General features: G+C 43.1%; 1 protein-coding gene across 3 annotated transcripts in view; it reads right to left on the reverse strand.

The window, feature by feature from the left end:
• FLNB (filamin B) overlaps positions 1-26,406 on the reverse strand; it is a 113,132-nt gene that overhangs the window by 53,314 nt on the left and 33,412 nt on the right. For all 3 annotated transcript variants that reach the window (XM_084634971.1, XM_084634970.1, XM_084634972.1), the window contains exons 2-9: positions 15,311-15,559; positions 14,024-14,121; positions 12,355-12,502; positions 8,936-9,054; positions 7,511-7,588; positions 5,096-5,258; positions 2,808-3,005; positions 770-907 (exon numbers count right to left, since the gene is read on the reverse strand). In XM_084634971.1, the coding sequence (XP_084491097.1) occupies positions 770-907; positions 2,808-3,005; positions 5,096-5,258; positions 7,511-7,588; positions 8,936-9,054; positions 12,355-12,502; positions 14,024-14,121; positions 15,311-15,559 (1,191 nt within the window). The remainder of the gene's footprint in view (positions 1-769; positions 908-2,807; positions 3,006-5,095; positions 5,259-7,510; positions 7,589-8,935; positions 9,055-12,354; positions 12,503-14,023; positions 14,122-15,310; positions 15,560-26,406) is intronic.

A 26,406-nucleotide genomic window follows, 5' to 3' on the forward strand; every position in this document is an offset into this window, starting at 1 on the left:
AGGAGTTAAGCCACACCCAGACACTCAACTTAAGCTCTAGAATGCTCTACAGAGTTTACTTCCTTTGAGTAGCTTCACAGCATTTCTAATTTCATAGCTGTAGAGACGAGACATGAAAGCTTTCCCAATTTTGAATTTAACTGATTAAATTGAAAAAAAAAAGACTCCAACCTCTAGCATTCAGTGTTCAACTGGCACATTGTGTACACACACTCAATTTTAAGTTAATCATGCAGAATCTTTAGTATCTAGCCCAATGATTTCATAGACAATGGAAGTTCATGGTGGACACCAGGCATTAAACCCCTGGAGTCTTGCTGCTGGAGGCTCAATAACCAATGCTATGATTAGAGTATTCTTGTCTAACATTCTTCAGTAGTTACAATGATCCTGTGCATCACTTAAGACAACTACTGTAGCATCTGCTATAAAGCAGATGTGGATTAGAGTTGAAGTTTCCCAGCCCACTACAGTGGAAGCAGAGTAGAAGTCATTTCAGAGGACAGGCTATAAAAAAAAGACACCAAGCCATGATATGGAACAACTGAAGAGTGGCTGGCTTCATCACTACACCCATGAATATATGTTCATTTTACATATGAAAAATGAAGAGCCATCTTAATTATTTTTCCTCCCCCTATCAAAATACTGAAGCCCCATACTGTGAATATCACTGAAAGTTGCAATTCCTTGACTAGTCCACATTTGAGGCTTCTCCCCTTTTCCCACAATACAGTACTGCAGACAACTTCAAATCATTAACACTTACTTGGTCCTTTTATGGACACATTGATATCCCCACTCCCTGCTGCTTTAGTGTCAACCTTGAAGTCTGCAGTTTCTCGGATCCGGACTCCTTTAGGTTGTAGGCCTCTACCACTTGCACGACAAGCACTTGGACTGCATGCTGCAAATGCATTTTAGACATCAGTATAGCCTTTGATTCTCAAGTAGATTTTCAAGCCAAGGCAGCTTACACCCATCTTTTACTTAGCATGTTGACTCAGGGGAGAATATTTTAGCTTTTGAAAATGAAAAATCTGAATCACACTAGTCTCAAGGGGATCAGTATGGAATCTAGCCATTCTACATATGGCCTTTAGGCTTTTAGACTGTAGTACTAAGTTATTTCCCAAGTGTTCTGAGTCATGTACATTTACATCAGCTGTTCTTACAGACAGACTAAAAAGCCTTTGACATTTACATAGTGAAGACCAATTGCTATGTAGAACTTTAATACCAAACATTAACTGGAGCATGTTACTATAAAAGTAAGCCCACCATTTGCAGTATAACTTTGCTTTTCTCAAGGTCATTTTTACATTTGAGCCAAACTGCATGTAGTGTATAGAGTTTCACTTTATGAGTGTGCCATAGTAATCTACTGGGCTACTCCTTCAGGAGTAGGGCAGCGGTGGTAATATCTAATGTTATAACTGGCTTCAGACAACTAGTACCTTGGAAGACTGGAAATGGAAACTCTTGCTTTGCTGCAGGTTCATAGAATAATGCAAGATATGCTCAGCATTGAGCTATGCTCAGCATTGACACATGCAGAGACTGAGCAATGCCACATTGTACAGTTAGTCAGATCAGAGCAATAGGCTACAGAAGCAGAGTAGGTGGCAGATTCTTAAACTTGAGAGTTTGCATAAGTGTAGCTGTCCACAGCAAAGTGTTTTCCCATCCCTGAGCAAAGTTTAAGTACCAACTATTTCTACAAAATAAGCTATTGGGTAATTCTGAATAACTGGCCTTACATAAATGTAATTCCAGCTATCAGGTAGCCTTCAGTCCAGTAACATTCTAGAGAGATAGCTCACTCATTATTATAGGTTCCCAGTTTAATCCCAGCATGCATTTTTATATTATGCATGTGCATTGTTTATAGTAGAAGTGTAGTGTACAGCATCTGTGGAGAGTCTGACAAGCAGTTCATTCTGCTTGTCATACCAATAGCTTGGAGATAGTGGTTTCAATTGTCATCTAGTAAATTCAACTCATAATCCAGGCTGTATAAACAAGATCAAAGTTTTAAATCACATGCTACCTACTAGCTTTGGAGAGCTCACAGCAAAGCTAAGTTCAAGTAGGAAAAAGCCACATGCCCTTATGCAAGTCAGTTAAGCAGTTAATTTGTGGTTAAGTAGTTACACCAACTTGACTTATTGCAAGGCAAATCTTGTTGCCCTAATTGGCAAGTGCTTTGTATTCTGCTTGCACCTTTTGTTCTGCCAAGGAAGCAAGGGGGAAAGCTGTTGATAGTCAAACAACCTGCAGGCTAGAAGCTGAAAGACAGCAAACCATGAAGAAAGTGTCACCCTGTGCTTCTTACCGACATAGCTTGCTCAACTAGGAAGCCATTAGCAGTGAAGTCCAAAATTCCACAAGTGGAGGGTAGCTCAGGAGAGGTGAGCAGAGGTTGAGAGCGTAGAGGCAGGTGAGGATGGAACAGAAAGCCAAGCATCAGTTAAGGAGGAAAAACTGAGAAAGTAAATATAGTAGACTGAATCAGAGCTGAAGAAAGGTTAGACACTGAAATGGAATTTAAGACAGCCTCTTCCAAGAGAAAGGGCAAGCTCAAGTTATAGCCCATTGATAGGAGACTAGCACCTAGAGCCATATTACGAATATTGAATTAAGTGGATATGCAAGATCAAATATTAAAGCAAATGAATGGTTTAAAGGAAAAGATTGTCATACACAAGGTAAGGATGTGCATATCCTGTAATCAAATCCATCAATATGGATGAAAACAGTCCATATTTACAGAAATACTTTGGTGCAGCCATCATCCCAGTACATACCTTCTCCAACAGAAACAATGCAAGGACTTTTTGGAATAGTCTCTCCAGCAAATGTCACTCTGACAGTATGAGGACCAGCGTGAGTAGGTTTGTAGGTGCAACGGTAGACTTGGCTCCCTCTGTCTTCTGTCATAAGCTCCACTATATTCTTTCCTTGAGGATCCTCCACTTCCACATTAACATCACCCACACCAGCACCTACCCACATGAAAACAAGTTTAGTTCAGCCTTTTAACTCCGACATTGCAAGTTTGCACTTCGCTGGAAGCAAGACCCTTCCAAGTCTGACTCTGCTAAGATCCAAGATTAAGGTACTGTTTTGGGTTGGCAGACTGTGTGAAGGGATCAGCCCTGAGGAAGCCAACTTTGGAATGTTTTGCTATGGCCCAGCCACACGACTGTAAGGGCATAAGTGACACATTAAGGTGGTCTGGAACACTGATAGCAGCCTCTACTCAAAGCATTAGACCCATTTGTCCTTACACCACTTATGTTCAGGAGACACCCGAGTAGCAGAATAATTAAATCCTACCTCAGTGTTTACTTTTACCTTCTTGCCTCCCCCCTGGTTTGCAGTCTTATGGCAAAAAGGGCCAGATCCTGTTTGCTAGTAAGTGAAGGCTGGCAGCTCCCTAAGGTGAGGGAGCAGCAGTGGCAGGGAATCTGTCACTGCCTCCAGAATGGTTTCACAACAAGGATTATTCACCACTCTTGGCACTACACAGGCAACTTTAGACAAACTATACTGTTTGGCTTTTCCTCCCCACAAAACCCTTTCACAATTCAGTCTGTGCATGCAGCTGCAGAAGCCATAGGCTATGGAGCTTGGGGTGAAGGGGGATGCACCCAACTCAACTGCTTTTTAGCCACACCAAGTTTGAGTTGGCCACAACCCCATGTGCTAGGTTGCAATGCTATCATCTTGTGACAGAGGGACAACTGGGTCAAGTCTGAGTGAGGGTCATTGTGACCTGACCTGCAGGGTTCCTACAACATTCAAGTTTGGCCCACCTTCATGCAGGGGAAGGTGGGCCAAACATAAGTGAGGTGTTCCAACCTGATACACAAGTTGAAATGCCACTCAATTTTCCAGGGAGTTGGTAGAGGACAAACCTGTGCTCCACACACACACTAAATAGGACTCCACAGCCCCCAGCAGAAGATAATCAAATTCTCTCAAACTTTCAAATAGAGCAAGTTGCCAATATAAAGTAAGGAGTTCCTGGACATTAACCAGGACTGTGTGATTCCAAAATGGTGAACTGGAACAACTCAGGGGAAAAACTAGTTCTAAAGAATAGAATAAAATTAAAATTTAAGATTAGAGCTTCTACATCAGTGGTTCTCAAACTTTTGTACTGGTGACCTCTTTCACATAGCAAGCCTCTGAGGGTGACCCTTTTTATAAATTAACTATCCATTTAATACCATTATAAATGCCGTAGGCAAAGTAGGGTTTGGGGTGGAGGCTGGCAGCTCATGACCCCCTTTCTTCCCCCCATAACAACTTCAGGACCCTGAGAGGTCCTGACCCCCAGTTTGAGAACCCCTATTCTAAGCCAACATCCTACTCTAGACAAGGGTGTCTAAGTTCGTTCTTTTCTTCACCACCACTGAAGACACCTGTTATTCAACTATCTTGTATTGCTGAATAAGCAATCAAGGTGCTTTTTCAACATCCATGACTTTTAGTCCAGACATGTCTTTACATGAAGCAGATTACTATATCTCCCAATTAGAAACAATGTTTTGCTAGAGTAGTGTGGCAAGTCCCCTAAATCAGACAGCTGCAGCCAAGATTTTAGGAGCCTCAGGCAGAAAGCAGTTTAATACACTAAAAACACTGGGTTAAAGTGTTTAAATACTTTAAGTAATTGCCCTATTTTCTTTTACAGTGAAGTTCTGCATCAGCATTTGCAATATGTTAAACACACATTCTTGTGGAATACAGTATTATGGCCACAAAATGCTGTGAAGTAAATGGTCTATGAAGAAATGGTAACTTACAAGCTCACTAGTCATTTTAGTAGACTGACTGGTTCATCACTTAAGACAGAACTCAAATAGTAACTGGATGGATTCTTTTGCTGAAGCATTTGGAGTGTTTATATTTACAGTTAATCTTCAGTTTCTCTAGGAGGCAGATATATCATGCCCCATTTTAGCAAGTAGTGGAGGGAAGACTGTCAGTACTGACCAAAACCAAGTCAAGCTGCAAGAGCTACTGTAGAGTATATAATTGTGTAACTGCTTTACTAGGGATCTATAACTCATTTAAGCATGCTTACCTGCTGTGTAAATTTCAAAGTAGGTAGGTTTATTGGCAATGTTTCCGATTGCCTCCAAGCCTGGTCCTTTTGCTGTTACTTTGCTGGCATCACCCTGGGCTTTGTCAACATTTACATCAAATGGACTCTTAGAAATATGCTGTCCAGCAAATAAAACTGTAACCTAAAAAAAATCAAATCAGACATTAGCACTGTGGAAGTAAGATTAGAATTAAGAGGCCACCTTGCAATTATGTTCAGGCCTGGCAGAACTTACTATTTGAAATCACAAGATTAAGTGCTTGAACTCTTAAGGTTCATGGCTAAGTTAAGAGGTCCTGTGGAGAAACTAATGTTAACTCCCTCACTTTGAGGCAACTGGAGGTACCATAGCTGCTTACCACACTTAGAAACACCTGGGAAATACGGGCCCTCAATTAGATTTAAGTCTTAATGTCTCCAGAAGATAACCATACTCCACTGCTGGAGGCCCAACGGCTACTTGCAACAATCGTTATACTAGTGCACAGGGACAGAGGATAGGCCCCATTGTACTTTGCACTGTACAGACTGTTGTAGGCAGACAAGACTGAGGGTGTGGGGAGGGAAGGGTATAAGAGTGAACAAGCTCATTTTCAAGATTTGGAGGGAAGGGGGTTTGATCAGCTAAATTGAAAGCCTGTCCATTGTGAAGTTGTGCTCCATCATGCTTTTGGCATTTAGACTCATTAAGCCAGGATGTGGCACCCTTTGGAGAATACATTTATTTGGGCAGTGAGCCTGCACCACTATTTTACTAGTTTCTGCTTTTTTGCACTACAGAAATGCATCTTTGTCTTCCCTGGATCAGAATTAATGGACTCAAACTAGTGATCAGTTTGTCCACCAAGGACAATAGCTAGTTATGAGGATTAAGTACACATCTTGGACTATGAAGCTGAATACAGCTCTAAATACAAAATCCAAGAGCCACTTCACTTAGTGTACCTGGAAAATACACAGATCAAGCAAGCAGATATGGCACACTAAGTTACACAAAGTCCCTGACTGCTTTGGCCATGGATACTCCGTTACAATGAAGCAACGTGACTCAAGGCAACTAAGGTAGAGATGTTTGCTTCTCACGGTCCTTCCTACATGCTTCACTCCCAGTATATCCAGAGAAAAATGACACTTTGAGGACTGAACTCATTGTCGTTGGCTCTGGAACAGGCCCTAGTTGGTTGCCAGTCACAGTGGTGGCAAAGAGAACAAGATTGTAACAAAGTTTAGAGCTATTGGCGATAGATTCTAGGTCTAGTTCTTCCAGCAGAACTTGCAGGCATAGGATGAGGACCTGCTGGAGATTGAAAGGAAAGCTAGCCAAGGGGGCAGACTGCAGAGCTGGAGCAACTGATGAGAAATGCAGAGACTCTGCAAGGGTCAGCTTTCATACCTTGCCTGGTGGAACCACTAAGCTAGCAATCTAGAATATAGGGGGCTAAAGTGTACCCAGCTGTACAGCTAGGGGAGAGTTTTGAAAGGAAGTTCTCAAGGTATGGGGCAGGTGTGAAGACTAACAGAATGATCCAGGGGTTTGGCTTAGTCATAGTTTCCCCACTAGATCTAACTGGGACAGTGCAAAGGACTGGCCTGACCACTCTAGTGCATTTACTTTGGGCCCTCCCCACCGCCAAGTTGTCTGCATAAAGATTCCAGGAGCCCAGGACCAGCATTTTAGAACCACCCTAGAAGGCTGCTAGTTTTTCCTAATGCTTGAGCTTGGGAAGTAGAGGGTACTGGAGAATGATGTATTGTAGCGAAGCCCTTTCAACCCTGTGGCTTAGAGTGGAATAAAACTTGAGATAAACTGCAGCACAGAGGCAGGAGGAGGAGCTGAATGGAGCCCATCCCTCCAATTCATTCTTGCCAGCCTCTTCTTGAGTGTGGTAGGTGGTCCACTGTAGTTACCCTCCTGGTGGGCCCCCAAATCAGGCTGAGTCACAGGCCTTACTCCTGGTACTAAAAGCTCATGGAGACCAAAAGGCTCTGCTCATGCTCTGAAGGAGTCTGACACCAGCGTGAAGAAAACAGCAGAGAGGATGAGCCCAGTGGCACAGTGAATACTCCCCCAACCCCTTTTGGAGAGGACAGACATCCTTTTGATCAGCATGTCATGTTATCCTTGCACATCACATCAAATAGAAGTACTGACCACAAGACCATATTCTCTCTCAACCTGGAGAAAGGGATGAACACACCCATCTCTTAGGGGAAGGGAAAGAATAGTCCATTGGCCCCAAACTGTGGAGACTTGAACAGAAAATGGAAACAGGTTATTTACACCAGGGTTTCTGGGTAGTTATCTCACCAGTAAACATGCAAGGTTAACACGCCCATGAATAGCGCAATACTAACTTAAGCATGTTGAGCATCCTGAACACCAAAAAAACTCACCTTGTGAGGTCCAGTAACTTTTGGCACATACTGCACAGAGTAGGTTTTGTTCTTGTCATTGTCAGGTGTCACTTTTGCCTAGAAAGGAAGGCAAAGCATTTGTCCCAGAAACATTGAGTCTACACTTTACTATCTGCTAAATTAGGACTTTTCACAAGTGACATTCAATCTTTAGTTGGTAGACTTTGATGCTGAAACTAGTCAAAAGAGGAGAATGATCATCTCTTTAGGACCCACAGCAATGCTTTAGATATAGTTGCCATGGCAGCAAGTATACTTGCTAGCTATCTGTTCCCCATTATCGGTGCAAAAGCCACTGACATTTCTAGGAACACATGAACCCACTTAGTATAAACTGGGTGACCTATTCTGTTCCTTTACTAACACACACAACTAAACTGGAGGCTGACCAACACGGTTAATCAGTATCAACTACAGTGTACAATTGGACTTGTCTGGAATGTCTTAATTCAAATTCTCACTTGATTAAAGTAACCAAAAAACTTTATCACATTAGTGGAATTCCTCGAAACCAGACAGCATTGGTTATACTCCCAAGATTGTTCTAATGTACCGAGTAATAAGTAATTAGCAGCAGATATTCTACAACTTTAGTCATTGCTCTTGCAGAATGATCAGGGCTATCATGATTTAATTCTATCTGGTAACAATGTACTGTCATTTGATTTTTCCCTTTGATTGGTCAAGTACAGTTCACTGCAAGAATTTACTTCTAGTGATTCAACATTTGAACTGTGTTGGTTGTAATTGTTCAAGTTAATTGATAAATCATGCTTTTCCAAGTGGTGAACAATCAGGAGGAGGGCTTGAAGACAGTAGGGCTTTGAGTCTGGTAAGACTATTTTAAAATGTTTTCTTCACTACTAGAACATTGCTTAGGGAAAACCAGCTATGGAAAGATTTCAGAGTTGCTTCTGCAGTCACACTGCGCATGGTAATTGTCCAACTGGATCCTAGCTAAGGAATCCCTTTTTCTAGCTGGCTTGTTTATGATTTGTGTAAGAGCCTAGAAAAGATTCTCAGGAACACTATCTCCCTGGCAAGGTCAAGGCCTTGAATACCACTTCAGATTCAAGTCCAGAGTGTGATAGTTTTCAATTTTCATGCTAGAAAGCAAAACTGCCTAATAGGACAACTTGACAAATAAAACATGCTCCTGTCCCACCTGATCAGTTGTAATTGAAAGTTTTCTATTACTTAAGAACCATGTACACTAATTCTTAGCAAACTGTTGTCAGTTATTTTTGGAATTTTAAAATATTCATATATTCTATTTATGATCAGAGAAACTACTTAAGTATTGTGCATTAAATACAGTTTACTACACTGAGATACAGTAGTTAGTAATCATTTAAGCTATTTTTCCCTACCAATTTTCATGCAAAATATGTTTAGCATACAGACCTCTTCTCTGTTGCCCTCTGGATCTTCTATGAAGACCATTACATCTCCCTGCCCAGCACTGATAGTATCTACTGTAAAGATGGCAGGTTGCTTCACCATGTTTCCATGAGGCTCAACTCCTGTTAAGGGGATAGGACACAAAATGGCACATTTAGGTGGTTGTTTCAAAACTAAGAGGTTGTTTATGACAATCACACAAGCCACCTAATACAAGTTCTGATATGGCCTCAGTTGTGAGACATTAAGTTCTAACAGTTTCTCAGGCCTGCTTGCTTACCAAAAGACCAGTGGTGTTAGACAACTGGCATCACAACTCAGGGTAGCTACACCTGTCTTTCCCCTTACTGCTCCAGCAAGGGCACCCACTGAGGCTTCCAGCTCTTCAGCTGTTGCCTCTGGGATGAAGACCTGCATCTTTCTCCCTTCTAACTGGGGTATTCCCAGACTGCACAGTTCCCAGCCTTTATGCCAGCACAGACAGGGTGCCCAAAGAACCTGCTTGGGGTCTCTTCAGAGACTGCTAATAGTGACTGTCAGGTAATTACCACAGGTCGAGGCAAGCCTACCTTATTCTTAAAGGCACAAAGCATTAGCGAAACCCAATGAAAAGCTACATCTCACACATGCCAATAAGCTCATCAGGAAGCCCAATCTTAACATGGATTCTAGCAGATTAAAAGTCATTGAATGCCTCCACCCATGGGGGATTCCTTATGGTTACCCAATTACCACAAATTCAGCTCAGAACAAGCACTCCATCTTATGGGACCTCAGTAGACCAAATCCCTCTGATCCTGCTATAGGGATTTGGGCCATCCATGTACCAATGGTCTTGTCCATTTGCTGGATCAGGAAGAAGGCCCTGAGTCAGTTAAAAAACTCAGGCTTACACCCAGAAGTCTTCTCTTGGTCTTTGGAAAAATCCAATTTGAACTAGTCTATGAGTTTCTCCCCTAGGGGTGGCTTCAAAGGTTGACAACAGAAGTCCATTAGCATTCCCCTCCCTACTAGAAAAGGCACATTCAATCCCTATTGGGTACATTGTACTATAAATGCAGTTGTGGCAGTGTGAGTTACTAATGTTGAGCTTTATTGAATAAGTTATCTTAATTCCATAGGTTTTGTTCAGGATATTAGTGTCACAACCTGCACTTCCTACAATACAGGCACCTTTAAGCGTTTTAATGGTTAACACAAGGTCACAGCAGGCTGATCCCAGAATGAAGTCAGGAATTCTGAATGCCACTTGGCTTTAAGTCTCAGGATAGGCTGCCAGATTCTCCGAGATGGAGTTAGGACTGTTCAGAAGAGCCACCAAAAGTTAGAAGCAGTGTCCCATGACGCAGCTTCCATAGGGTAGCAAGGATTGTTTCATTCTAGTTACAAGAACGATGTTGGTGTTACTAGTTCATAGAATTGGGAATGTTGAAAGTATTACAGAGAAGCCACAATGTTAAAGTGGTAGAGAAGTTCTGAACAGCAATTCGATAAGATATTCGTAAAAAGATAAGCCAGTCAGTATTGGTTATTGTGGCCAAAAGTTTAGTTTGTAGTTTTCATAGGCATTCTACTTTCACTACATGTAACTGACACTGTTGTGGTTTATCTGCTGGTGAACATCCACATCCCTCCCTAATTTCTCCCATGCAAGTCATTCAAAACATCTTGCCAAAAACTAAGCTTACACAGCTAATATAGCTTAAGTGAAGGTCTGTGCCCTGCAAGACTGGACTTTTAGCTTAACTAAGTTCCCCCCCCCCCCCAAAGTGAAAAGGCTCTGTACTTATCTTAGCACAAGACTTGTCACAGCATGCAGTTACTGCAACTTAGTTACTTGATTTTTTACACTTAGCCTTGAGCTATTACACCTGTCATGCTGTTGACTGAATGGGTGGAGGAGTTTCCCAAAGTTGCTTGTTCTATGCTAGTCCAAGCATATACATCATATGTCCGAGAAATTGCTTCTCATGAGCCAGTGCCTCTAGATTTATTAAATCTTGGTTTCTCCACAGCCATTTGTACAGTTAGTAGAAAATGCAGTGTCTGATTGCTTATCCAAAAAGTGGCTGTGAACAGCAGAATTTCTGAACCAATTTATCTCTAGAGAAATGCAACAGTAACATGATTATTCCTAGTCACACATTAGGTGTTAAATGCATCAAAGTCATCAAGAGTGAAATGCATGTTTTGCACATAAGCTGTTAATGTTCAGGTACTGTACCAGCATGGAGGCAGCACCTCAGAAGGTTGTTTCCCCTTCCCTTGGGCAAGGAAAGCAAGACAATGAGATAAAGCTACTTTCTTGAAGGTGGAGCTGAAGTCAGAACTTACCACTTCTCAATCCTGTTAGCCCTCCAGATCATGCTGCCCCTAAAGGGCCTTATTTTGCCTATGATAAAGGTTACTGCAAACACTCTTCAGGGAGTCATTAGTGCAGTTCTATACACAAACTGTAATCGCATCCTCTCAATTGAGAACAGTTGTCCTTGCAGTAAAGAAAGGTTGCGTTAGCTTGGAATACAATAAGATACCATCTTGTTTTACTTACACGCACACACCATGAATGGATATGGTAACAAGAGATTTTCCTAGTATTCAACTTTAGGTTGCTGGTAAACCTCCTGTTGGACTTTTTTCAAAGTCACAACTCCCAGAAAGTTTAAGATTTGGACCAAGATGGTTACCAGCTAGTTACCCTCATCCAATAAAAGGGTCTCCTCTGCCAGAAAGCCCACATGGCTTCTCACCACTAAGCACTGTCCATGTTTGCACTAAAACTAACAAGATAGTGTATGGGCTGCAATGAAAACCTTGCATTGTTGATTCCTGATTAATAGTTTGGCTATTCTGGGCAGCAACTGTGAGCCTCATGTTATTGTCGATGAATAACTTGGAATCTCAGTAAGTTTCACTATGACTATTCTAGTGTTATATGTATTGACCCACCCACCCCCTGCAGAAGCAGCTAGTCTTCTAGGGCAGGAATATCTGCCTACATGCAATCAATCTTTTACTTACTTCTTAGCTGCACTTTGGTTTCTGGGCTTTTTTTAAAAGAGTGCATGCTATATGGTAATATGCAAATGGGGTGGTGCACACTGTTTGAGTATTGTTTGAGACACTGATCCTGTACATTTTGTTAAAAGGTTTCCTGGTCTGCCATCCCACTTTTCCCAGTGGTGGGTTGTTACATATATGCAAGGCAGCAGGCTTCCTAAACATGCTCAGAAGGGGTGTTTTTTTGTGGGGAGTTGCATTTTAGAAATAGGAGTGTTTTTTGGACTGTCTCCACATATTTCTGAGCCAAAGCACCACAAGAGAAGTACACAAATCCAGCTTGGACTCCAGGCCTACTGTGGACAACACAATCAAGCAGCAACTTGTTTTTCTGAAACGTCAACCTAAGTGTTCTTCCTTACCTCTGCCATAGGCCCTTGCCTTCTTTGGATTCAGTTTGGGTTTTAGAGGAGCTCCTGGTTTAAGCTTGGCTTTGGGAAACTGCGACAGGTAAGTCATTACCGAGTGTTCATCCACACTAGGGTGAATAATTTCTTCAGGAGTAATCACCTGGAACATACACAGGTTAGTGTTTGACACGTATTTAGTCTACCATCAACCAACATTAGACTTCAAGAGCAGTACAATTCAGGTACATGGGAATTCTATACATTCCATTAGCTCCCCTTACATAGTTTCCTAGGGTTAACTGGAAGGATTTACAATATACAATTCAGTTTGAAAGTATTTAATGCCGTATCATGGGTTGAGTTAGTAGTAAAGAAGTCTGCATTAGGAAGTTCGTAAAGCTAGTCTACTTATGCAGTTTTAGGGAAACAAAGATGGAGACCACCACTGCCTGTTTGCTTCAATAACTAATGCACTTCTGTTGAATTCTTTACTTTCGAAGCAGAGACCATTCAAGTTACCTTTCTGGGAAAGCAACTTGGGGATATTCCTTCAGTGAAGAATGCTAGATGAACAGCAGCAAAAGTGAAACGGAAATGCACACTGACAGCTGTGATGCTGTCATGTCCATCTCAGTTTGTTCTAATGCCATGAGCATAGTTACTGCTCAGAGATTAACATATTGCTTGTTATACTATGAGCATGAAAATCTGGTTTGAAGATCCATGGGCTCCTGTTCAAGTGAGATATTCAATGCAAAAGAAAGCTACTTTCTTACAAAAGTACTTAAGACGTCAGGTGGCAAACTAAATGAACAGGTTAACCCCAAGGACCCCGTTCAAGCAAGTACACTTAGTAATGAAGAATGAAGAGAGTTCTCCCCCCGACCCCCACTCAAAAGAGAACGATGTGTTCCAATACCCAGCCATATCTTTATAACAAAGGTTAGTTTTATTTTGAAAGGAGAAGATTGTATAGAAGAGTTCTGGGTGTGCACTGCTGTTGAAATCAAATCTACTTAAAGACTTGATGAAACTGCTTCTGATTAAGTCAGAGCAATTTTAAGGGCCTGAGTCACTTCAACTGTTCTCTCATCCAACAGAAAGAAGCTGCAAGTGGGCAAATAACCAGAAATAAAAGTAAGTCTCAAGGTTAGAACAGGAAAGTCATCCTGGCCTTGAAGCATTTCCCCTTGAACACCATTAGTTGGTGTACACTATCTTCCTCTCTTGCATAAGAGCGGTGCTCTCCTCCATAGAGCTAGCATGTAAGCCCTGGTCTACACTGCAAACTCATGCCCATTTAACACACACCCCTACACCTGCTGCAGTTATATCAACCAAACCTCCATTGTACACTGCATGATGTTGACAGGAGGGCTTCTGGAAAGTGGAGTACATATGGCAATGAGAGAAGCAATCTGGTCAGCATAGGTAGCTTCTGCACTAAGCGCTACAGCTGCTTTAAGTGTAGACAGGGCCTGAGAGTCAGAACAGGGATTCAAGTTACTGAAGACAGACTGCAGATTTCTAGCTCCACACTCTAAAGACGTCTGAAGGGCTACTACTGAAGAGAAGCTCACATAAATTTAACAGGACTTGGCTGTCAGAATTAAGTTAGTGATAACAGCACTGACTCAGCATCCTCTCTGCTCCAGGCATTTTTGCTTTCAGTCTGCCTTACCTGAGGCACACCCAGCCAGTCATCAGCTTGCTGCATGGCTTCACGAGCATTGTCAACTGGTTTCTTAGGGTCCCAGGTCTCCCAGTCAGGGCAGAGACCTAAGAATAAGCAAGTTATGCATTCAGAACTTTCACATTGACTGTTTATTTGCTAGAGGTGTTTTTTTTAAAAACTTGAGACCGTCACATGCAACAGTGCTTATTCTGGGTAATGACTTTCCAAATCTGTGCATAGGACTGCTTTTAGAGTCCAAAAAGCAACTGGCTCTCAGGGAAGGATATCTAAATAGGAAGTTCTAATCTGAAAGCAACACACTTACTATGGTAGAAGGCTACCTTCCTCACAGTTCTAGAACTGCACTTATTGGTTGCAGCCACCATACTTCCAAGGAAGGTGGCATGAAGTAGGATGTGTGTCACTTATGACTGCCAAGGGTGTGCATGCTGCAGGATACAGTGCAGTCTTCAGTGACACCAAGAACTTCCAAGCTAGCCTATGAACCAAGATGCCAGTCAGGAAAGACTCCCACTCAGCCATTTGATTGGGAGGTTTTAGATTTAGCCTGAGGAATGAGGTCTCTTTTGGACTTAAAGCACAATAAGATTTAAATGACAGTCCCTGTGGAATCTTGTGCAGAGCTGACAGTCTATACTGTGAAGATTGTACAGCATTAGGAGAAACTGTCAGAATTGCACTAGATTAGCTCAAGTAATTATGTTTACAACACCATCATTTCATGGCAAGAAAAGGTACTTGTGCTGTTCTCCCCTTCATGTTATTCTTGCTCTAGTAGAGAAATACACAAATAAAGGTGAAGATTTAGAGTTTTGGAGGTATACAGCTTCCTGTAACTCCAGCATTCTGTGCCAAGTGTAAGTGTTTTAAAAGCCTTCATGCAGAACCTCCTGCTATGATCTTAATGAAAGATGTTCATGTTCAGCCCAAACAACAAGTTCGTTTCAGTTTAGGAGCCAATGTTTGCTCCTTCATACCTTGTGTTGATCCAGTAGGTTAGGACAGACAACTGTAGTGGGGGCTGTAGTAAACCAAACTAGACTTTCATCTTTATGCTGATATTTCCAGCGAGGGCTGGACCTTTAGCCAAGTCATTTAAAGCTTGCTTCCACAACTGTTTTGTAGGCTGTTTTATAAAAAAAACCTGTAGTCTCATCTAGAGGGGCATTAGATGTCTAATCTTATTGCTAAATTTAGACCATTAGCTCAACACTGCCACAAGGAACAAAAAAAGAGGGAGGAAAGACACTGATCTACAAAGAGAATGCTTACCTGGAGCACAGCTATCAACCAGGGCACCCAGTGCTTTGCCATCCTGCCAGTTTTGATTGAAATTTGTGATTGGCAAGTAAGGAATTTTGTTCTGAATCCAACCCAGCAGTCTCTGCTTAGGGGTCTGTTTCTTGGCATCGTCATCTCCTTCATCCTCCCATACTGGCATTGAGATGGAATAATGGAGGATAAGGGTCCATACTAGGCCAAGGATCAGTTTTAAGTTCCCATCAACAATTGCTTTGCTATCTGCAAGACAAGATAAATCTGGTTAAGCCTTAAAATTGGTAAATGAAAGAGCTCACCACACACACACACATTTAAATTAAGCACAGGAATTACCAGACTGATTCCAGTGGTCCAGTGTACCCATCTGATCCTCTGCCCAGTACCTACTGGTTCAGAGAAGCAAGCAGCACTCCTGAAGGCAGTTTTGGAATAGTCTGCTCAGAGGGGTGGTGAACATTCAAGCCCCATAAGTAAAAGTGTTTATGACCTGGAGCACATTATCTAGAACACACATGTTGTTTCATGATCCCTGAGAGTGGATAACCTTTTGACTCAGGCTAAGCTCTTGGCCTCAATTCTCTTTGGGCAGCAAGTCTCACACAATATTTATTGCTTCAGAGTATTCCTTTTCCTTAATTTAAGGTGTGCTGTCCCGAAGTTGTTTAAGGTCCCCTTTTACAGCTGTTTAAGGAGCTGCTGATTTGGGGCCCTGCCATTTTAGAATGCCACTTGTTCTGCAGGGAATTTTACATTGCAGGACAAGTCTGTTGACTAGAGTTCCAATAGGAGAGACACTCCCTGTTTCTAAGACAGCATTTGAAAGCCTTAGGGTGGGTCTGTACTGCAGTAAGACACCCTTGGTGGGGCTGTGTTGCCCAACTTAGGCTCATGAGGGTTCAGGCCATGAGGCTATAAAATATCAACATAGATGCCTGGGCTCATGCTAGAGCCCAAGCTCTGCAACTCAGTTTAAAGACTCATTTAGGTTCAGTTTAGAGGAGAACTGGTGTGGAAGCCATGTTTAGAGACATTTGTCTTTTGAGACAGTGCACACCCAAAACCAGGTTTCATAAGGCAAGTATAGGAGAAGCAAATGTAGGACATTCCAGTGCACACCAAAGCAACAGTTTGATATGCAGTATGAAACCATGCCTGCCCACTCCCCACCCCCTCCCAAGCTCAGACACTGCATGCCTGATGGTTGGATATGCCACTTGACCAAGTAGAATAGTGAAACTGAAGAGTGTGGGAAGTGGATTACTAATTACATGTAGGACCAATTTTAAATCCAGGAAACAAGCAAAGCAGAGTCTCAGTGGATCCTCTGTACTCTGCATGGCCCAGCCATGAAATACTTCTACAGGAGCCTATGGCAGAGCTGGCATCTGATGCCAAATGGCCAACAGCTCCTTAGAGCAATCAGGTCAGTCTGGCAAAGTTACCAGGTTGCTGAACACAAGGCTTGGAGCTCTGTTTTTATCAGAAGTAGGGAAGGGGCAGCTACTCCCTGCAAGGACCAATTCTATACAAGTTAGGGACTCCCACAGCTGTAGTGGGCAAGTATTCCCAACATGGGGTTGATCCCCACAGCATGAAGTTCTGTCTCACCAGTAACAGTTTAAGTGACTGCAAGATAATACAGGAAGACTGTCAGAACCAGAAATAGGAGGCAGGTTGTCCAAACCCCAGTCTCGTGGTCTTGAACTTAAGTCACACTTTGTCACCAACATCAACTGATTTAAGAATTTGAACCCAGTTCTGCAGATGTTAAATGCTCAAAGCTAGCCTTAACTAAAACTGGTAGAGAAAATGGAGTGCTGGGTAACAGAGGCCACTTCTTGATAAGATGTTTTAAAGTTCTTTAAAACAGTTCATCCTCCCCTTTCCTCTAGGTCTTAGGCCAGCATGTTAAAATCCTGACATGTGATACTGTGAATGACTTTTTGCCAAATGAGTTGGCCTCATGTGGTGGCCCAGAGAGTAAGACTACAGCTGGTCTAATAATGGATTTTTGTTTATTGGGAATCCTGGGAAGGGGAGACTATTTCTGGTTGAACCAAACTTTTTGGCAAATCAGGACCCACACTCTTTCCCTGGCCCAATGGCTATCTGTTATGATCCAGAACAAGCAATGGTGGTTAGCAGACCATCAGTTCAATTCCCTGCCCCAATAACTGTTAAATATTGATCTTAAGTGGAACAGCTTTGACAGGAGAGATAAACACCATACCAGAATGTTCCAAAGGCCAGCGGCAAGGGTACTCTCCTGCAATGTACAAGAGGTGAATTCAAATCTCTTCTCCACAACCTGCTGAAGGGGAACTGAACCTGGGTCCCCACAGCTTAGGTTAGTTACCTATCCACTGGGTTAAAGGAGGGCAAAGGAAGATGGAGGCCACTGCTGTTTTGTTAATTAGTCCAATGGTTCTCAGCCTTTCCAGGCTACTCTATGGCTTTCAAGAGTCTAAATTTGTCTTGCATACCCCAAGTTGCACCTCACTTAAGGCTGATTTCTATAAGCAAGTTTAAAATAGAAAGTGTCAAAGCACACTGAGAAATTGCTTACTTTCTCATTTTTACCATAACAAATTGATTGGAATATAAATATTTCTATTTCAGTGTATAGTACAAATTGCACTATAAACAAGTACATTGTATGATTTTATAGTTTGTATTGACTTTGCTAGTGCTTCTTATATAGCCTGTTGTAAAACCAGGCTATGTATCTAGCTAACTTGATACACAGAGGTCTTCAGGGGGTAGGTGTATCTACCCGGGGTACATGTACTCTAGTTTAGAACCACTGATCTAGTCCTTGGTTTTTGCCAAAAACCCAAATACCAAAATGAAGGGTTTTAACATTTTGATCAAAGCTATTTTGTGAATGAATAGTTCAGAGTAAAGAAAAACTGCCAAAAGTTTTGCCCAGCTCTCAACCATTACTCCATTCAGTCACAGAAGTTGAAATACCTGTATCAGATTACAAACTTAATTTGTGACCATCACCAGTGCATTAAGATGACCCTCTTCAAGCACATTCCTGTTAGGCCAAACTACCACTGAGAAATAAGGCTATTACTGACATCTTAGATTTCAATACGTTGACAACCCTTGCAATATGCTTTGGTTTTAAAAAGAGTCACCAGAAGATGACTTGGTAACTGTCCACAACTGCTATGCAGATGGTTTTGCCAACAAGTATTCTAATTTCTTTTTGCTGAAGCTCAGACATGCATGAGGGATCCCTATAATACAACAGTGTATATTTGGCAACTATCCTTTTAACATACCCAGATGCTTCAAGTCTACTAAGACTTATACTGCAGACATTTCTGGTTCTCATTTATCTTGGTCTCAAGTAAAATATAGAAGCCTAGAAGAGAGAAGGTAAGGGTCTTGGAGACTCTTTAGCTATCTTGGAAAGCCTGCTTGACAGTCATTTTGCTACTACTGGCAGCTTTGTACACAACGGTCTTAGAGCAACTCTTAGCCAACAGGTTGACAGCTCAAAGAAACATAACCCATGTGGTTCTGCCCTCTAAAGTGAGTGCTGGCTCGGAGACCAGGACATTTAGGACTGAAAGTCCTCAAAGTCCCACCTTATGATGCCCAGTTACTGCTACGCACATGTAAACAGGGGGAACAGTCCTGCTATTGTGGGGAACTTTCCTGGCTTCTGCACTACCCTGGTGAAATAGGTTAGCAAAAGGATCCGAGTCCTCGCTCCCACTTCCTTTACCCAGTGGCCTCCCTGCCCTTGAGGGCTCCCCTTCCACTCTGTCTGGAAGAGTCCTCGTAACCCCAGCAAGGCTGGGCCCAGGATTCCTGGGGGCTTGACCCCCAACCCTGCTGTGGTCACCTAGGACAGGGGCTAGGGTGTCCCCACTCTGGGGTACTCTCTGCACTGGGCACTTCTGACCATTACATACAAGTTATTTAATCAACAATTAATTCTAAAAAGAATAAGGGAAAATGGGAAAGGTTAAAGGAAACATCACAAACAGTCTCTGGAGTGTCTGGGCAGTTCAGTCTGTTCCTTGTAAGTCCCAGGCCTCCTTCTTTGCTGCAGGTCAGGTCCTGGCTTTGCTGCAGGTTGGACACTTGCTCTGGTGGTGGCCACATGCTCTCAGGCTCTAAGTGGTAGAACCTTCTTCCCAGTGTCGCCCCTGCCCTGTTGGGGTTATGATCCAAGCCTGGCCTGCAGAGCCCCTTGGCTGAGACGTCTCCCTGTGCTGGGCCTGCTGCCCAGGGTCCCCCTCGTTCTTCCCAGCTGCTCACTGCACCCAGCTCCACCACTGTCTCTGCACTGCTGCTGCTCTGCCTCCAGCTCCCTGGGCTGCTTCTTTGGCTCCTCTGGCTCTGGTTGCTGCAGCTCTGCTCCCAGGACAGGTCTGCTCTGCAGGCTGCTTCTGTGACTCTGCTCCCAGCACAGACCTGCTTTGTGGACTGTCTTTCTGGCCCCTCTGGCTCTGGTTGCTGCAGCTCTACTCCCAGGATAGGTCTGCTCTCTCTGGGCTGCTTTTCTGGCCCCTCTGCATCTGGCACAGCTCTGCTCCCCAGCTCAGCTCAGGCCCCTGCTTTCTCCTTAGCCTGGCCCCACTGTCTGACCCAGGCAAATCCAGCTCACACAGACAGGACAGGACCTCCCTGGCCTCCTGACCCCCTAATTAGCCTGCCTGCCCTGTCATTCAGGCCGACCTGGAGCATTGGCCTCTCCCTATTGCTCCTGGGGACCATCAGTCTCAGGGTCTTGGTTTCCAATAGATCCTCCCCTTTTAGTACTGGGAGCTAGCCAACCAAAACACCCACTGAATGTTAGTAAGGGGGCAACAGTCCCCTTACACACATTGCTACACTGCAGTAGTAACCTGACACCAGTGTCAAGAGCTTTCATTTTGGCTCCTTTTAGCCTATTACCAAAATAAAGTTAAACACGACAGCCAAGTTTAAGATTATAGCTCACTGTATGCAATTACAATACAAGAATGTTAGCTGCAAGTTAATGTAAATACACATTTTGACAACAGTATGTTCTGTACAGAACTGAATAATATCCTGATTTGTCTATCACTCATTCTAGGAGGCTAGTTTGGTCAGACTGTTCTTGGAAGCCAGATTCAGAAATACCTAGCTGAGACTGTTTAAATACATGTAGAAGATATGTCTGCTTTGGCGTGAAGTACTGTTAATAAAACCAGACTGCAGGCTGTTGGCACTTGTGGGAGTTTCAAGAGAAAGCTCACACAATGCAAGTTGTTTTGTATTCTAGCACCAATTAAACAGCCAGTCCTTTATACTGATCATGTATTCAGCCAGGTTCTTTACCCTAGTTTCACTTAAGTAGGGAATATTCATGAGAGGGAGAACTTGTAGCCTATCAGAGCACCCCTGCCCTGAAGTAGGATTTGTATGATCAAAAGAGTCTTACTTATGGCTTCAAGGAAACACTGACTAGGAAGCTTATATCGAAGCCTGGAAGCTAGAATGTACTGAGTTTAGGAAATGGCAGATTATCTTCACAATATAACTATTTGCTTCCTATTTTGTAATCTATTCTATCATGCTTCATTTTGTATTTTGCACTGCTGCTTTTTGAGCAAGCGAGCATTCATGTATCAGACCAAGATCCTACCATTTCATGGTGTGAATTATGTTATAGCTGGGTTCCCAGTTATCACTCAGGACTCTGCTACACTTATAGTGCTCTAACTTGCTGGCTCAGGGGTGTGAAAAGTCACCCCCCTGAGCACAGCAAGTCAGCATGCTTTAAAGTACTAGTGTACACAGGCTGAGTGCTGGGAATGTGGCTCCGAGCACTCTGAGCTAATCCCCTTGTGGAGGTGCATTATGAGGAGCACTGGGAGAGCTCTCCCCCAGCACTTGTGTGTGACCACACTCGCACTTCAAAGCGCTGCTGCGGGAGTGCTCCTGCAACAGCGCTTTGAAGTTTCCAGTGTAGCCATGCCCTAAGCCAGAAGTTTCTCAGTGTTTTGGTTTCAGAATTCGTACTGGCCATTGGCATTTTAGTGTTACCCTTGATTCAGTGAACAGGCAAAGCAATGACTTATGTTCTAGTTAGGACTAGTTTAATTTTTTTTTAAAATAGCAATGATATAAGTTTGAGTCAGAAATACCCATCCAGCATTACCAGGCAGGTGAACCAGTCAGATCAATTCACACTAACCAAGTTGCTGTATGTGAAATACTGCTCAGCTATGACAAGGTGTGGCTTCCCCAAGTTGAAGCACATCACTAAAAATATCTATTTTGCAGTTATGGCACAACTGCAAATCTACAGAGAGTTTAAGACTGATAATTGACTGCAGCGAGCAGCAATAGAGTTTAGTGGCCTGAATCATCTTCCTGTAGTGCTTGATCCCCACCATTTCCTTGGGTGGGGCTCAGCAACAGTCCCTGACAAAAACAAAAGGCAATTTAAAAGAACGCAGTTTCTGAAGTCTTATTTTGGGGCAAACTGACTGATATATAGACAGACAAGACAACTGAGGAGAATTCAATAGACACTGATCTGGAAGAAAGTCTGATATGAACAGGACCAATCTCCCTCTTTGCAATTTGGACTAGATTAAAAAGATATCCTCTATCAACTCAATTTGCTCACTTGACCACTACTAGCCAGTGGTAACTTATTTGGTCATAGCCAAAAGCTGTCTATTAGAGAGTCCCCTAACCCAAGCAAAGCCACAGGACATTCAGATACTATGACCAGCATTAAAACTGCATCAAGTTATCAGGTGGGGGTATATTTGGTACAAATACTAGGAACTGTCAATTTGACAGTCACATCTACTTTTAAAGTACGGTTAAGGCTAAAATTTGTGTCATGAATATTTTTAGGAAAAGTCAGACTGGTCACTAGCAAGAAAAAACCTCAGAAGCCCATGACCTGTTTGACTTTTACTGAAAATTTGGGACAATACGGAGCTCAGCTACAGGGTCCCCATACTGCCCCCAGCAACTATGCAGCTTGGGGGCGACAGGGGGCCTGAAGTCATGGGTTCTGCGACTCCTGCAACCTCCATGGAAGGATTGTAGCCTTAGCTGTTGCACCAAGGTAACTTTGGAGATTACAATTTCCAATTTTACTTGTGCATTTGAAAGTTGGCCCCATTTGTGGGTCTTTTACAGGAAGTGGTGAGAAATAAAATAGGAAAACAAGGCTGTTAAAGCTTGACAGGGCATCAGTGAGAGGTTTTGTTCCATAAACAGCCTCTTGTGCTAGTTTCTATCCCTTTAAGAAAATTCACCAATCTCTGCAATCTCCATTTTGGTTTCAACATGGTTGATTGGTCTTTAAATATACAGTCTTATCCAGCTTACATTAAGCCATATTGCTACACTGATTAGCTCAGTCTTGTTGGTGAATGAGGAAAAAAGTTTAATAGAACTGATCAAAAGTTCCAGAAAAACATGCAAATTAGTTTTTAAACTCTCCATCCAGCTCTAGTGAAAGTGTCCGGAACAAGTTTTAAAACTTACTATACTACTGTTTTTTTAACATTACAGTTTAGCGGTCTATTTTGCTGCCTTGACCAGTTCTCCAGTCTCAATTGCTTGCAATACAAATACCAGCAAGATGAACTAGTATCTTCTTGTAATCACTGCATAATGACCAGATGCTGATTATGTATCACTCCATAATTAATCCAAATAGCAAAACTTGAGTGTCCAGACCCCCTAAGGCTATTCCCAGGCCAAAGTGTCCCAAAAACTGAGATGACAAAATGCTTGTTAGCTATATAACCTCTTGCTTGGGAGGAAATGCTGAAGTCTGTTACCACAGCTAGAGCCAAGCAAGCACCAGAGCTTGACACAATTAGAGTTCCCATCTAGGAAGAATAGGCATGTTCCTTTTGCCTTACCTACTATCCAGGACATGTGGTCTGATATTTGGGGATATGCAGAATTGTGTTGATGAAGCCTTCCAAGTTAAGTCTTTCTAGATCTTAGAGTCAGTTTAGATTTGTATACAGCTGTTGCTTGAGATTGGGGTGGGCAAACTACAGCCTGCATCTGGCCTGCCAGCCATTGAGCTCCCGCTGGGGAGCAGGGTTTAGGGCTTGCCCCAATCTGGTACTACGGCCAGGGAGCAGGATTGGCAGGGCGGTGCTCCACACAGCTACCAGAAGTAACTGCATGGTCCCCCTCTGGTTCCTACATGTAGGGGCAGCTGTGGGGGGGTCTGCTCTGTACACTGCACCTGCCCCAAGTGCTGCCCCCACAGCTCCCATTGTCCAGGAACTGCAGCCAATGGGAGCTGCTGGGGTGGTGCCTGCAGACAGGCAGCATGCAGAACCACCTGGCTGTGCCTCTGCATATGAGCCAGAGAAGGGACATGCTGCTTCTGGGAGCTGCTTGAGGTAAACTCTGCCCAGAGCCTGCATCCCATTGCCTCTCCCCACACCCTAACCCTCTGCCCCAGCCCTTATCCCCCCCTTCTCCTCCAAAGCCCCTCTTTCCCTCTGAGCCCCTCAGTTTGGGCTTGGAGCACCTTCCTACACCCCAAACTCATCCCCATCCCTACCCCAGAGCCTGCACCCCAACCAGAGCCCTTGACCCCTCCTGCACCCCAACCCCAGTTTTGGGTGCATTCATGGCCTGCCATACAATTTATATTCCCAGATGTGGCCCTCAAGTGAAAGTTCGCCCACCCCTGCTTTAGATGTTATTTCAAGTTGGGCATGCAATTGTACTGTAATGCTTTAACTTGCATTTCTATTAGCAATCAACATGATGCTTTGAGTTCAACCTGTTGACAGCTTATTCTGGGATATGCCAACACAAGTGGCTCACTTTTAGTTCTGCACAAAAGTTCAAGCAGCACCACAGAAGACAAGTTTTGGAAAGGATTAAACTGCTTGTTTGTAATTATGAATATGCCTAATGAGGCTTTATGTTTCCTTTATGTTTCAATGCTGGAGACCCAGACTGTCTTATCCATCGTTAGCGACAGACACATTGGAAGTTCACCATACTTGGCCAGCTGGCCAAGTACAAGACATGGAAGCCTAGTTAAAAGTACTTTTCAAGCTTTCAGCATCCTTATTCAAATAACTATCAGCTGGAAATGAGTAAGTTACCATGGGCAGCAAGGGCCCTGAAGTAAAAGCAGGAGGAATTGTCAGCTTTACTTTTGGCTCTTGAAATAGGAGCAACATAGATACAGCAAGATCCTGAAGGGAATGTTGCAGGGAAGCCACAGGAAAGGATAAACAAGATTGCTTTGAATAAAAGCAACATACAGAAGCCAGAAGGGAATGAGTGGTGTTCATTCTCCAAACCTGACCACAGACAGAGAGAAGCCCCTAGAGGAGCAGCACTCTAGCAGTAAGCCTGATGTCTGTCCACCCTAGCTTGGAAGATGTTTGTATCCTATTAGCTGTTTCCCCACCCCTGTATATTCATCTCTTGCATGACAACTTGCAAGCTCCACAGTCCCAGGTCAACAGCTAACACATTTGTCCTTATGTTTGCAAGCTGAGAGAAGTTTTGTCAGGAGATAAGTGACTGAAGATTGTTTTGGCCCTATTAGCCCAGGCAGCTTGAATGTGACTTTCCATATAATTGAAACTCAGGAGTTGTATATTGTTCATTTTTAAAGTCAGCATGTGCCCTCATACATTTAAATCACTGCACAAGTTAGCAGCTCTAAGTGTCACTGGTGTGCCTAGAGATACTCATTTATCAAATCACAGCTCAGAAATCTACTTTTCACAGTTCAGGACAACCGCATGTTTATCTGCTCTCCAATAGTCCAGCAAGGGCACTATGTCTAGGCTCCTAGCTCCAAAGCAGCCATTTCTGCTGGAGAGAAGCCAGCATCTTTCCCCTGCTCCTGATCAAGGTATTATTTCCAGGCTGCAGAGTTCCCTGCCTATCTTCAGTTCCCCACAAGTTTTGTTCCCTAGCCAGCCTACTTCGTTTATAGTCCTCTGGAGAGAAAGCATTGTAATTGCCCACAGTTTTAGTCACCACAGTGCACTCTCAGCAAGCCCATTAAACTGAAACTACAGCTAAGATGACCACAAAAAGAACCTCCAATGCTAATCAGTTTACCAGGGATCACTTCAAACTGAAACAAGGGCTCTGGCAGATCAGTCCTTTCCCAAATGGTTTTTTCCTGTGGTCACAATAGCTGTTAGCTCAAAACAAGCACATGCATCAACAAGTTGCTACTTTATACTGTTTTGGCCTCCGATCTTGTCTACATGTAACAGGTGATCAGACAGATTTACAGCTACAAAGACATATTTGCATATACCTCCCTCTAGAGTTTGAGAAACCCACAACTTAGTTTGTCCCAGAAGTTCCTTCTTGTCTAGCATATTGGTTCAAATAGTCCTTTTAAATCCATGACACTTCACTAGATTTAGATTAACACTGCGGGGATCTGACTACATACAATCCCACAGTACAAACATTTGCATTTTTAAATACAAAAAGAAAAGGAGTACTTGTGGCACCTTGGAGACTAACCAATTTGAGCATAAGCTACAGCTCACTAAAGCTTATGCTCAAGCAAATTGGTTTGTCTCTAAAGTACTCTTCTTTTTGCGAATACAGACTAACACGGCTGTTACTCTGAAACCCATTTTTAATACAGACTCTTAAGATACTTTAATGCAATAAGGTTCCTTGTGGATATTGCAGGAAAACACAATCTGTCACTATACCATCCCCTCAAGAATTGTACCCATTGTGAACACTTACTCAGGAAGCATCAGCTTTGTAGGTAAGCAGATACTGCGCCACATGACTGATTCTTCCAGGAGGGGCATTTTATTGGAGTGGATTAGTGACCTAAGAGCTCTTGGTCAATGTGGCACTCAGAGCAACAGTGCTCTACTGCCAGCCCTTCTCTTAGCCAGTTAAGGAGGTAAGTTGCCAGAGCTGAATGCAGGATGTCCCAACAAGGAGCCAAGAACTGTGATCCACATGCTGCACTGCAACTGCTATATTTAGACCTTATGAGCATGAACTAGAAGTTACCTAGTGGACTACTTAATCCTGATTAGGTACCTTTTAGTCTGTGATTGCAGAGTCACATTCCTGTAGCCTGAACTGCA

Source organism: Lepidochelys olivacea, assembly GCF_965140295.1.
Source record: "Lepidochelys olivacea isolate rLepOli2 genome assembly, chromosome: 7".
In the NCBI taxonomy this organism is placed as follows: domain Eukaryota; kingdom Metazoa; phylum Chordata; order Testudines; family Cheloniidae; genus Lepidochelys; species Lepidochelys olivacea.